Source organism: Notamacropus eugenii, chromosome 3 (assembly GCF_028372415.1).
Source record: "Notamacropus eugenii isolate mMacEug1 chromosome 3, mMacEug1.pri_v2, whole genome shotgun sequence".
NCBI lineage: Eukaryota > Metazoa > Chordata > Mammalia > Diprotodontia > Macropodidae > Notamacropus > Notamacropus eugenii.
The window spans coordinates 374,513,294-374,527,340 of record NC_092874.1 but is presented as its reverse complement, the minus strand read 5'-3'; the positions used below and the strand labels follow the sequence as shown (position 1 = coordinate 374,527,340).

Sequence of the window (14,047 nt, the reverse complement as noted above, 5' to 3'; positions counted from 1 at the left end):
CTGTTATAAGTACTGGCATACTTCCCATCTAGACTGACAACTGACTTACAAGTCACACTGAGGTATTGGCCCTGCATTTCTGGGAACCCAAAAGCTGGAGGCATTCATTCAGCACCTAGGACAGTAACATAGGCAGCACATAGTAAGTGCTTAATAAATGCACTGGTTTGGATTGGCTTCCTTTGGTGTAAATATGAGCAAGTTATATGTGGCAGCCTCACATGTCAATAATCTTGGTACTTGTACCCCATCTATTAGAGCAGTTTGTTATTTATACTTCAGAAGTCAAGAGCTTCTCTTATTTTTCTCCTTTTACTCTCAGAACTAAATTTAAAAGGGCAGAACATCAAGGCTGTCCAGCCTGCTCCAGTTCCAATGTGACCTTAAGCAAGTTAGTCAACTTCTCTGGGTCTCTTTCTGCCCAATCAAGAAAGACTGAGTTAGAGAGAGAAACATAGGCTTCCCTGACTTTGCTGAATTTTTAGCTCTACCATACCTCAAGGCTCACCTTCCTGAGTCCCATTCCCACCTTTCCAAATCGATATGCAAAGTGAAGCAGCAACTGCGATTAGCCATTTAACTGTCTAAGGTAGACTGTTCCTTTACAGATTCCCACAAAGGCATTTCTGTTGTTTGCTTTTAAATATCTTAGTATACTTTTAAATACAAACTATAGGAAAATATTTTTTTAAAAAGCAGACAATGTTGGTTTCTTTATGAAGTAGAAAAATTTCATTGTTATTTTTCACTTGCTCTTCCCATAAAGGTGGTCACCTTTGAGAAAGGAAAAGCACCTACCATATGTAAAATAGTACCAGAACTCTAAAGAGCGTATAATTACCCTACAGGATGAAGCCTTCCCAGTATCAGACTTTAAGTAGCACAGTAGAAAGCACATTGCTTCTCAAGTCAGTGAACCTAGGTTCAAATCTTGTCTCTGCCACTTTTGTGAACTGGGGCAAATTGCTTTATCTCTCCGAGACTCAGTTTCCACACTAGTCAAATAGTGGAGTTGGACTAGACAGGCTCTTTTAGTCCTGGATCTTTGTCCTGTGAACATTTGTACTTCACAAAAATGTCCCATTCTCATCTGACATGTGTAAACAATTGTTCTAATTGTCTAATTGTTTTTTTACAATAGCAGGATGATTGTTTTTCCCTACTCTGATTAATTATGAATCTTTACCTGTATCATCTCTACAGCTAGGACTCATCTATAGTCCCTTCTCCTGGGATGTGTGAGCTTTGTAAGTTGTTGTTTTTCCAGTCTTGTCCAACTTTTTGTGACCTTATTTGGTGTTTTTTTGGCAAAAATGTTGGAGTGGTTCGCCATTTCCTTCTCTAGAATTTTACAGATGAGGAAACTGAGGCAAACAGGGTGAAATGACTTATGCAGAGTCACACAGATAGTAAGGGTCTGAGGCCAGATTTGAACTCAGGAAGACAAGTCTTTCTCACTTCAGGTCCAGCACTTTATCCACTGTGCTACCTAGCTGCCCCAGTATATGAGCTAAATGTTACTTATTTATTAAGTAAAAATAAGTTCCCTGTGGTGGTAAAGTGTGTGTGTGTGTGTGTGTGTGTGTGTGTGTGTGTGTGTGTGTGTGTGGAAGGGGGAGCGGTTAAGGGGATATTAGGCTGCAGTATGAGGGGAGAGGGTTAGGCATCATAGATCTAGTCAGACAAGACCTTTGATACTATCTAGTGACCCTTTTGTTTTCACATGAGGAAAGGGAAGCCCAAGTGAGATTAAGTGACTTGCACTAAGTCACACAGTAAATGACAGTGACAGAATTCAAACCCAGGTCTCTCTCACCCTGCCCAAATTTATCATAGCAACTTTTTTTTTCTTTTCATTTATTGGGAGTGGGGCATATGTATTTGGAAGGAAACTTACCATAGCTGAAGGTTACATGGCATATTAAACTATGTAATTACTTTCCAGATATTATCTCATTAGAGTCTCATAACTACCTTTGAGAAAGATACTTGTTATACCCATTTTACTAATGAAGAAATCAAGGGTCCCAACATTAAATGATTTGTACACTCTCACACAGGTAGTGCCTGTCTCAGTTCGTCCTGACTCCGACTCTAGCTCTCTATCCACTTCCTGATGAAAAGACTAAGGAATGAGCCAATTTTATTTTGAAGAATTTTGGGTAAAAATGAAAAGCCTCATTTAGCTAATGTATTTTGTATCTTTTTTTGGAGGTGTTGGAGAAAATCTGACAGATCCATCTGTTATTAAACCTGAAGACAAACAGTAAGTTTCTTTTGATTTCTCTGTTGTCATTTAGCAAACCCTGAGATTGTAGTAGTTGCTAGTTTTGGCAGGGATGAAGATATAGTAATAAATATGATATGGCAGGGGTAGTGAGATAAGAATACTTAACTCATAACAGTCTGTACTCTTGCATTCCTCTTCTTCTGATGAGGTCAGACCCTTTACAGTCTTAATTTCTTTCACTGTCAACCCCGATGGAAGCCTTCCAGCCTCATATCTTACAGTAAAATGGCACTTGTCCTGATAAGGTGACCTAAAATGCTGTACAGACTCATGCTGTGGTGTGGAGAAAGATATGTACTGATCTCATGAATGTGGTTACCTCTATTCCTGTGTAGATCCCAACTCTTCTTTGCCGTTTGTCCCCTCCATTAAGCAGTTTGGAGGTCTTTTTAATATCTTGTAGTTATCAGAATTATTTTTGTTATTATTATCTCTCCCATTAACTTGTGAACTTTTTGAGAACAGGAATTGCTTTTCACCTTTCCTTGTATCCTCATTGCTTAGCTTAATGCTAGTTGCCCAACCAGCATGAGACCCTTCCATCCTTTGCACTTGTTACATGGCCATCTCGCCTTATTTGACATCACATGTGCTTGATATCTTATTTTGCCATTTCTAATGTCTAAGTCATCATTAATTATGTGTTTTGGGTCTTGCTTTAAACTTTGGGTCACCTGCAGTTTCGGTTCTGCTGAGAGTACCGGCAAAAATGCCACCTTCAGCAGGAAGCCTTCTGCAACCTCTCCTAACTCCAGTGCCTTCCCTTTAGTAATTATTTTCTATGCATCCTGTATTTTAATTGTCTTTGTGTGTATCTGTTTTCATTTCGTCTCCTCCTTTAGATGGTAAGCTCCTTTAGGCTAGGGACTGTGTTTTGTTTCTTTTTGTGTCTTCAGTGCTTAATAGTAAATACTTAATACACATTCACTAAGTGACTGATGATTGTGTTCCCCAATTCCTAAAATATACACAATACTAACATAAAAATACTCATCCTGTATAAAGGGAAATCTGTAGTTTTGACTGTCAATAGACCTCATGTTAGAACTATTTAGTTCTGTATCTTTTGGTAGAGAAACATGGTATAATTATGAACACTTATGTTGGCCTTTGGGGAAAATAGTGTATAAAACAGAGTAATAGATATATGATTGATTCAGGATTTTAAGGGGGGAATAAAAGGGATGGTGTCTATATCTGTGATTTGGTTGGTGTAAATAACCTTTGATGAAAAATGTCATCAATGTAGATTGGCATCTACTTTCCATTTTATGGCCTTGTCTGCCTGGGGAACTGAGAAGTTACATAACTCTTAGCCAAACTCACACAAGTCACTATGCGTCCAAAGTGGAACTTAAATCTGAGTCTGCCTTGTTTTCTCCAATCAAGAAATATCCCTAAGATAAGGCTCACCCACATTAATACACACACACACACACATATACACACACAGAATTCTGCCCCATTCTAAATTCCTTAGAAAAAAATTTTATAGGCCACGGAATTCATTCCAGAACCCATGTTATGTCCTTGAGAAGAGTGTATGTAAATTTCATTGCTTTTAGCTAGTACAGGACTTAAAAAAAAGTGCTCTTTTTTTTTTATCTACCCAAAGCTCAAGTTTGAGCAATAGTAGGTAACAGTTGTCTTGTGGTGCATGCATTGTCTTTTGGGTTTTGTAGTAAAATCCTTTTGTATCTTATGAGCGAGGTACAAGGGTACTTTGGCTACTAGTTAATCAAATTTTAGCTTCTCCGGCTCCTCCTTTTTAGATACTCTTGATATTTATGTCTTCCAGGATTTTCTGTAGGGCTGGACTAATGCAGAGGATAATTTTAATAATAAATAAGTAAATAATCCCCAGAGCTTGTGGGATGACTTCGACTTTCTGAAGTTCTGGGTGGGAGCAGGAGTAGTATGTTACCCCTAGAAACTGTTATCTGGAATCTTGGCTTTTGACTAGCAGTTGTGGAGATTATCCAATATCCATTCTATGTCTACTGGGTCAAGACTATAAAATAAATTTTCCTTCATGGAGCACAGTTGTTTTTCATGGAAAAGTACGGTCTAGACTTAGAAGTACTTCTCTCTGGTTTATCTACCCATGTATCTTTCTCCGTAGACAGTGTGAAATGAAAAGTGGGCCAAGTGTTCCAGTGAATGTGACTATGACTATAGAATAACCATTCTGATGATTTAGATCTTAAACATTTTCTTTATTAGTAGAAGATTATCCACTCTATCTTCTTTTGCTTCACAATTCCATTCAGTTTAATATTTATTCTCTGTGCTTTAGGCAGCGTGCTGTAGTGGATAGACAGCTGGCCTTGGAATCAAAGAAGGCCTGGCTTCAAATCCTGCTTCTGACACTTTGTGATCTTGGGCAAGTCTCTTAAAAAGTGCTTCAGGCAAATCCCTTAGATGATAAGTTACAAAATCAGGTGCTGATCTATATTGATAGAGGGAATTTCCCTACTGGAGAGCTCCCTATACCACTGAAATCAAAAGTTGTGTCCAAAAAGAAAAAGTACACATGAAAGGCAGCACAGAAGACTTGGATGGAAGGCCAACCTTGAGGTCAGGATGACCTGTATTCATCAAGTCTTGCTTTTGTGAGTTTCTAGCTGTGTGATTATGGGCAAATAAGCCATTTAATCTCTGTGTCTCAAGCAGCTAACACTAAATTGCAGAGGGATAGCCAGTCTGCATGGTGGAGTGAATTTCTGTATCAGGATTTTCTTAAGCTAATGAAATCAAAGGTCTAGACAAAGATAAAGCTAAAATCATGGAAGGCACTAGGGTGTTGGGGGCAGGGCAGTACAAAGACAAAAATGACAAAATGGACACATAAATAAATGTGCATAGTCAACGTAGTAATAGCAAGTAATTACCTTGATTTTCAGAGTACTAATAACCAGTTGTATGTGGTGATCAGGAAATGCTTTGTATGAAAAGAACATGGTCTGGCTATTTGGATTAACTCTGTTGATCACCTCCCTGGGTGGTGACATCTCTAACTTGTGATATATATTGGTAACTAGCAAATATATCTTTTATATGTTCATTGCTACATTCATTTTTGACATATGACAAATATGAAGCAATGATGTGATGTTCTTTAGGAAGGCTATGTATAGCTGGCACTAATTAACGCTCACTTGCATGTGGAACAAAACTACCACCTGCTTTTCATATGTTTGCAGGAATATGAAAAATAGCAAGTCTTGAGGAGTGGTAGGTTTTTTCTTTCTTCTTCTTGTTTGTCTGAGACTGTGAGGCCATAGACATGTTGCAGGATACAAGGGTAAAGCTCTTTAAAAGTCACATGTAAGCCAATGCCACTTACACACACATCCCCAGGAAATGTTTTAATCCCTCAGATTTATTTTACATTCGGATTCTGAGGCATTTACATGTACTTTCATTAAAGATTGTGGCAAAAAATATTGGTTTATATATGGCCACACCTTTTAAATTCTGAGAAATGGTATCACCTCTTTGGAAATATTGCTCTGGACACAGAAATTGTAGGTATGGAATACATAAATACTCTCTAGTCAAATATTGCATTTAGGTCATGCTGAAGAGATAAACAGAAAGGAACTATTCAGCTTCTGAGACTAAAATAGCACTTAAAGTTTTCATTTTTTTAGGTACTGTGATGTGTAGTCATTAAATATGGAATAATTCTGCTGTTCCTTCCTTCCTTCCTTCCTTCCTTCCTTCCTTCCTTCCTTCCTTCCTTCCTTCCTTCCTTCCTTCCTTCCTTCCTTCCTTCCTTCCTTCCTTCCTTCCTCCTTCTTTCCCTCCTTCCCTCTTTCCTTTTCTTTCCCCCCCTTTCCCCACCCCCACTAGTATTTTATTACTCACCATATGAACTAATGGACTGATATAGAGAAGGATGGCTTAAGAAGGGCTAATTTATGCAGCTTTGTAAATACCACCAGAGCTGGACTTTGTAAATGAGGTTGAGTGACCAAGAAAGTTAATCCTAGGTGTTTGTTGGCTTTGAATTCCCAAGGGATTTCCTCTACCTCCTTCCCTTAGAGCATGGAGGCAATCTGAGATGAAATTGACATCAACCCTTAATCTGAGTTTGGCACATTTTCAGAGCAGCTGCTGCTGTTCTGCCAAAAGGAAGTGGAAATTGAGATAAATGCTTCAATACTCAGATGGGGGAAAAGAAGCCCGTTTTTACGCTGTCTTTTTTTTTTTTTTGAAAACCACATTCCTTAGAAGTGAAGTTTATTGTTTCCTTTTGTTATATTTTGATTCTCTCCTGCCTCTTTTTTTTTTCTCCTCAGGATTTGGGGTTTAAGAACCATAATTGAGTTCAGATTTTTAAAATGTGTTTTTCTACTCTGTATGTCATTAAAATAAAATATTAGCTTTCACAAAGTTTCTTTGGAAGGATTTCTGGTATTCTGTGTTCTGGGATATCTAGAGCATCAATTAAATTTTTAAAGAATAATGGTCATGTGGTGTTATAATTAATGAATATTGATCGTAGAAACTACATTAAGAATCTGTTGTAATTATGTGGTACTCCTTAAACATGCTTAATATATCCAGATTCTATTTATTATTTTGTCACTACATTTAGAATGTGTGGTTTCTTTCCACCAGTGAGCTGAGAGAAGTAATACATTCCCTAGAGGGAGCCTAGCTTTGGAAGTTAGTACAGTGGAAGGCAGCTTTTAGAATCATAGAGCTCTTATAGCCCTTTGTCATGGACTTATTTGAGATGATATAACTCACGTTTCGGAAATTGTATTTGGATTTGAAAAACTACATGTGAGTCCAGTTTGTAGGTGTGTTCTAACAGCAAAACTAATTTTATTTTGCAGCTTATCTATTGGGTACTTTGGACAAACACTCTGTAATGAATGTCATTCCTTTCTCCCCCGAGCATTCAAAAGGGGCTCTCTGTATTTTGTTTTACTATTGTGCATAGAAAATTCTCTCTTCGATCAGATTATCGTGGAAATGAATTTCACAGTAGTCCATAGAGTTGGGTACAAGGATTTAAGTGTATTTGAATTTTAAATGTGCAAACCTTACATTGTTACTTCTCTTCTAAAAGTTCTCTGTTCTTTGTTGGCTCACACAATTTTACTGGGTTACTATGGGAGACTGTTAGGTATCTTAGAGAATCTGAGTCGGGCTTCTTTTTCTTAACTGTGATCTAATTGATATTCTGATATTTCCTCTAGATCAAGAGGGATGGTGTTTGGACCGGCAAATTTGGGGGAAGATGCAATTAGAAACTTCATTGCAAAGCATCGTTGCAATTCCTGTTGTAGGAAGCTGAAACTCCCGGGTATGGCCCCAAACAATTGTATTTTTCTCTAAACATATCTCATAAAACAGCATTTACGGTAGCCTGAAATTGAGTGGAAAAATTACAATCATATATTTGTCTCATTAAATTTTAAAGACTCAAAAAGGATGAAAGCATAGTGATTGATTTTAATTTGTCAGTCTGTGATCAAATAACGTCACGTTAGATGCTCATCCCATGGAACTTTTGAAGGATAATTCCCACAGAGGAAACAGGGTGAGAATTTGACTCCAGGGCTAGTCTGTAACTCTTTTCCCTGAGCCTTCTCCACTACCCATAATTTTTCTTCTCCTTATTGATTTTCTGGTCACTGGGTTGTATTGTCTAGCATTTCCCTACATTGTCCTTATTTACCTGTCAGACACTTTGGTGGGGGTTAGGAGGGGGTGAATGTGATGGGGTACAAAAGAAACAGTGTCTGTCTGTCAAGTCAAAGTGCTCTGGTATTCATTACATCAACCTGTCACTTTAAACACACATTCTATATTTCTTTTTTGGAGTTGATATGTGACTCTGTTTCCAGTGGGACCTACATTGTTTCCACTACAATTACTTCTAACATAAAAGCAGGCAGCTGAAGGAATCTCCCCCAAAGACCTCACTCAGATCAGAGAGTTCTTGCCATGCGATTTTCCTTCATTCCAAGAAGTGATGCTTTTAGTTTGGGTCACTGCGCTCAGGGTTTGATTTTTCTCCTCTAGTTCAGGCACTAAAATGTTCCTTAAAAATAGGGTATTGCTTTTCCATTCTGAGGAACTTTGCACTGCTTATAATAAGGTTACTTACCCTCCCCTCCAAAGGATCTCTTTTTTTGCTTCAATGTGGAGTCAATTTAGGGGTAAATTTACAGATCCAAAGGGTCATTCCTAGTCCAGTTAGAGAAGAATAAATGAAGTCTACTCTTGTGCTAGGCACCTGTGTTTATTAAAAAAAAGAAATGTTTTTAATGAATGCTTTTCCATTTCTATCCACTATGTTGGATAGAAAGCTAACTAGCCTGAAATCTGGAAGACCTGAGTTCAAATCCCTCCTCTGACACCTATACCTGTGTGACACTGGATAAGAATCTAACCTCTCAGTGCCATAGGAAACTACTTAAAATTCTAAGTTTCAGAATAATTGCTGGTATGCATCAGTAGAGAGAATTTTCTTACTGGGAGTTCGTGGTCAAATGTACTCATCCCAAATGATGTAAAATGCTTTAGTCCTGGATTAACTTCAAACAGATGTCAAAATAATAATAGTACAATAGTAGACAGGAGTCCCTGGGACATAGAGACATGAGAACAAGAGTGGTTGGGGCTGGTACAAGTATCCTACTTTGACTTTACTTTAGTGGAAAGGAATTGGACAAAGGTCATCTGCTTTTATGTTAGTACCTTATTTGCCAGACCATACTGTCTCTTAGTAATTAGATATTTGAAGTCTGCTACATTTTGAAAGTGACCAGGTCAGTCTCCAAAAACTTGGGACACTGGGTGATGTCTGATCCAGCAAAGGAGAGGATTAAGCCAATACCTTATGCATCTTGGTCCTGGAAGATCATTGGTCCGGATTAATCAATGCAAAAGAAATCCCATGTCACCTTCCAATTTATGTATGGAATGTTTTTTTTGATGGACCTGAAATGTTGGATAAATATCTAACTCTTTAGGCACAATCTGTTTTTGCTATCCCAGCGACATCTAATTGCTAACCCCAAACACTCATATTATTCAGTAATTTTGGCACTTTGACGTCAATAGATATTTTCAGAAAATAATCAAAACTATATTTTTGTTTTAAACAAAAGCAGTCAGCCCAAGAGTGGTTATCCAAATGGAGCCTTCCGATTGCCAAACCTCAGATTCATTTTTGCAGTAAATTGATGTTTGCATGTACTGTAGTAAAAAGAGAGAGAGCTCGGACCTTGGAATCAGGAGACCTGGAGGACTTGTGGCAAGTCATCTAAGTTCTCCTAGCCTCAGTTTCCTTTTTATCTATAAAAGGGAAGTCTGATTTGCACTACTTATCTTTCAGGATTGTTGTGAATAAGATGTTTTGCAAACTTTAAAATGTAATGTCTTTTAAACCATACCTATGATTTCATAGAATTACAGACTCAGAGCTGAAAGTTATCTTAGAGGTCACTGAGTTTACTTGTCCTGCCTACCCTGCCCCGTTTAACAGATAAGAAAAACCGAGGCCAGAGAGTTTAAGTGGCCTGTTCAGATCCACATAGCCAGTATATCTTAGAAGTTGGACAGGTCTTCCCGACTCTGAAGGCATCTCTTAATTCTCTGTACCATGCTTCTCGAGTTATTATTATTTTTTATTTTCTTCCATTCTAGGAGGCAGTGCTTTTCTTTTGGCTCATTCTGCTTAGTGCTGGTTATTTCTTCCCTAATTCATCCACCAAACGATTCCCTTCAAACATCAGTTCTGTTTTTCTATTCTGAAGAAATCTTCCCTGCTTAAAATATGCTGATTTGTCTTATTATTGAGTAATAACATGGCCTGTGGGAGCTTATTTTAGAGCCAGGAAGGCCATAGTTCTAATCCTGTCTCTAATACATTCTGGGTGTGGGACCCTGGGCAAGTCATTTAACTGTTCAGTAACTCTGGCAACTCTGTAAGGCTTTAAGGTGCAGAACACTTACAGACTCTCTTGATAGAGGGAGTTTCCTCCTCAGGAATACCCTCCAGAAATAAAATTAAATCACTATTATTTTTTTGGGGGGGAAAAACACCAAAACTTCAACAACAAAAAACAAATAACAATCAACCGTAAGTTCAATTTGGGTTCAAATTCTTGACTCTGCCATCCAAAGATGTCATTGAAAGGTATTTTATTTATTACTAACTATGTCAGATAATCCTCTGTCCTTCCCTGTCCTTGAGAAGGCAAGCCTCAGAACCAACCTTGGGGTGAATCAGAGTAAGGATACACAGGGGTGTTCCTTGCAGTCTGTGCTTGAGAATCACACTGAAGTTGGGCTTGTTAAGTTTGTGGCTTTGGACGGATTCCTAGGGGAGGAGCCTTAGTCACTTGCTGAAGCCTGACTCAAACAGGTGAATAGCTAATTGCCTTTGAGGTTCTTGTGTAACCATTTGACTTACCTTCTCCCCACAGATCTCAAAAGGAATGACTACAGCCCTGGGAGAATCAATTCTACTTTTAATCTTCAAAAAAAAATAGAATCAGCCAAAGAAACTGAGGTAGAAGAGGATGCTCGTGACCCCAAAGAAGGTTTCACATGCTTATAATGGAGAAGAATGGGAGAAAGGATCACTGCTAGTCCTCTGCACCCTTGCACAAGTTCAATGTTAGGCAGCTTTGATACTTGTGTATATTCTATTGTACCTTAGGCACTGACTCCAGGATTCAGCTTCTCAGATGTGTATCTCTCATCTATGCCAACAACCCAGTGGATGATTGAAACGTGGACTCCTATAGTTTTTCACCCTCTGTGCATTAACATTTTCCATGTATTCTTAATTCTGATGTCTGCAAAAAGACAATTGCAAGTCATGTTGGAATGTAGTTTATGTATACCTCTGTTCCTTTGCTGGTCACTTGGAACCTTTATAGTTAAATGGTAGATAGCCAAGAACCAGTGGGCTTCCCTTAGTTAATTTTCTTTCTTTTTTTTTTTTTTTTACAAGACCAAACGTCAAAACTGTTACTTATAAGTTCCTTTTTATTATATTGAATTCAATAATACTTTTCTAGACATTTGTAGTTTTTCCAGGAATTAGTTGGTTTTGATCATGTCATCTGTTTACAACCATAACACTTATTTTATAGAATGAGATTCTGTATTTTCTACAATGCAAAAAAACTCCAGGCAATTTTCCTAGTTATAGTCTGTATGCATATTATCAAACTACCAAACTGGAATTTAATTCAGGTTATTCTTGAAAGTGAAAATATGCAAATAATTCAAATACCTTTTAAAAAAAATATGAAACTAATTTATCAAGAGGAAATGAAATGATCATTTTTGTTATTCTTGTTGAGGGAAGAAAACATCCTCAAGATTCCAAATACGTAACAATGATAAAAGATTATGCAAAGGTGTACTGTTTACACACTTAACTTTTGGTCTCAGTAACCACTTTATTTCACTTATCGGTAGAGTCTTATAATACATGCTCTAAGTTTTCTGTCTTTTTTGGTACTATTGCTAAATTTTATACTTGATGCTCTCAGATAAAAACTTAGTGCAAAATTTGAGAAAGAAAAAATATTTTCTTTAGCACTGTGGATATTGCCTATGTTTATAAAAAATCCATGTGTATGCTGTAAATTTTATTTCCTATTGTGAGCCAACTTTTATATTTCAATTTAAGATCTGTTAACCAAATCAACAGTTATGACGTTTCCTAGTTTACAACTTAGTTAAGAAGATTATATTAGACTAGTCAAAGTAGACTTTTCTAAACAATTTTTAAATAAAAAATAATTGTCAGGGCACTTCATCTAGCATTCTTTATAAAAACAGTATTTTTCAAAAGTGTTAAGTTATTTTGATTAGAGCATCTGCGACAGTGAGGACAGCAAAAGGTGCTCTATTGTCTTTCTAACTAGAAAGGAGGCTAATTGGCAGAGGCTTGGAAAGCCAGAACTAGACACAGTAGACTTGATTGGCTCTCAGTTACTTACAATGGATACCATGACATCACATATTTAAGAAGTTTTCCTATTCCACTTAGAAGATGTTCCCAAGAAATTGAACTTTTCTGTCAAATGTATTTGATTGAATTCATGAATTTGGTTCATAAAATGGATTCTTTGCAAACTTTATATACAAATCATAGTCATCACTAAAGGAGTACTTTATTCCATCTTCTTGTCTCATGTCATGAAGCATAATAAATTTCCTATGGCCTGCAGTAACAAAAGCAGAAACAAACCACTCTTTGAATCTGTCCACAGTTTTCAGGTATATTGTTAGACAGCCACTATTTTCATCTACTAGGTCAAGGGTGCATGAACCATGAACTGGTCCAGATGATAATGCTCATCCTGTGGGAAGGATGTGGCACCTGCACTGACCTCACCAGCTATCCTCCTTACTCAGACAGTCAGGCTCCCAGTAATTTTCTTAAATAAGTGTTCTCCATGCTGCTGCGCATTATCATGAACAGTTATTATATTTATGTATATATGTACAGAAAGCAGATCTGTAGGCATTAACTCCTCCCTCCCCTCCACAACATAGGGGTGTGCATGTGTGTGTGTGTGTGTGTGTGTGTGTGTGTCCGTGTGTGTGTGTGTGTGTGTGTACTGATAATGGGGCAGTAAGGAAGAAATTGGAGTACTATTTGCATAGATTGTAGGAATCCGCTGATGCACAGAATGATTAGAAATTTAGAATCTTGTTGAAACCTGGATAGTCTCAAGGTGTTGTTTCTGCACTGCACGACACCAGGAAATTTCTGGTTTATCAGGAAGGAGGGAGAGAGTAAATGGAAAACAGATTCATTTGTGCCTCATTCTGAGTACAGAAATAAACTGAATTGGAAGATACCCCAGTTGTTTTTCCCTCCTCTGAGTTCGGGGGTGGGAGTGGAGGGGGGATGTCAAATAAAGGAAGGTTTACTCAATTGCCTGCCAAAGCATCCATTCCTTTGCTAGTTTCTAGTACCACACATGTAGTGTCATTGCAGGGGAAATAACTGGGTTCAGTCCAAGGGGTGAAGATGTGACTTCTGATTGAAAACAGTAAATAAAACAATTTGGTATCAAAGAGAGGACTGCGTATATTTTTAAAGTGGAACCTGAGAACATGTAGTCATGAAGACAAAATGCACTAAGTCACAAAGGAAAAAAGTCTGAAAGTCAAATTACATGAAGTATTTTTAAGGTCAGGAGACTTGCCTATACTCCTAGACCAAATTTCCTTGGACATGCTTTTTTTTTGGAGCAACTGTGTATGTAAATGGGAGATGCTTAGCTAGGGAGTGGTACATTGGAAAGTACCTTCTGAAGTCAGAGGACAACGTTGTTATTTTACTTGTGTCCAACTCTTTGTGACCCCATTTGGGGTTTTCTTGGCAGAGATACTGGGGTGGTTTGTCATTTTCTTCTCCAGCTCATTTTACAGATGAAGAAACTGAGGCAAAAAAGCGTTAAGTAACTTGCCCAGAGTCACACAGCTAGTAAGTGTCTGAGGTCAGATCTGAATTTGAGTCTTCCTGAATCCATGCTCATTGCTGTATCCACTGTGCTACCTGGCTGCTCCAAGAGGAGCTGAGTTTAAATATTACATCTGATATTTCTTATGTGTCCTTGGGAAAGTTACTGAATCCTTCCTGTGTCTCAGTTTCCTTAACTGTAAGATGAAGTCAGCCTAGATGGTCTCTTAAATCTCTTCCAACTCTCAATCCATGATCTTAAAGAAGGAACATCATGAAAATTTGACCTCTTTTTA

The 14,047-nt window shown here is 37.8% G+C and overlaps 1 protein-coding gene across 3 annotated transcripts in view; it reads left to right on the top strand.

Moving 5' to 3' along the window:
• Window positions 1–13,220, top strand: part of TRPM6 (transient receptor potential cation channel subfamily M member 6) — a 230,288-nt gene extending 217,068 nt beyond the window's left edge. For all 3 annotated transcript variants that reach the window (XM_072597466.1, XM_072597465.1, XM_072597464.1), the window contains exons 37-39: window positions 2,215–2,266; window positions 7,504–7,610; window positions 10,744–13,220. In XM_072597466.1, coding sequence (XP_072453567.1) covers window positions 2,215–2,266; window positions 7,504–7,610; window positions 10,744–10,877 — 293 coding nt within the window. In that variant the 3' untranslated portion in view covers window positions 10,878–13,220. The remainder of the gene's footprint in view (window positions 1–2,214; window positions 2,267–7,503; window positions 7,611–10,743) is intronic.
• The last annotated feature ends 827 nt before the right edge of the window (window positions 13,221–14,047 follow it).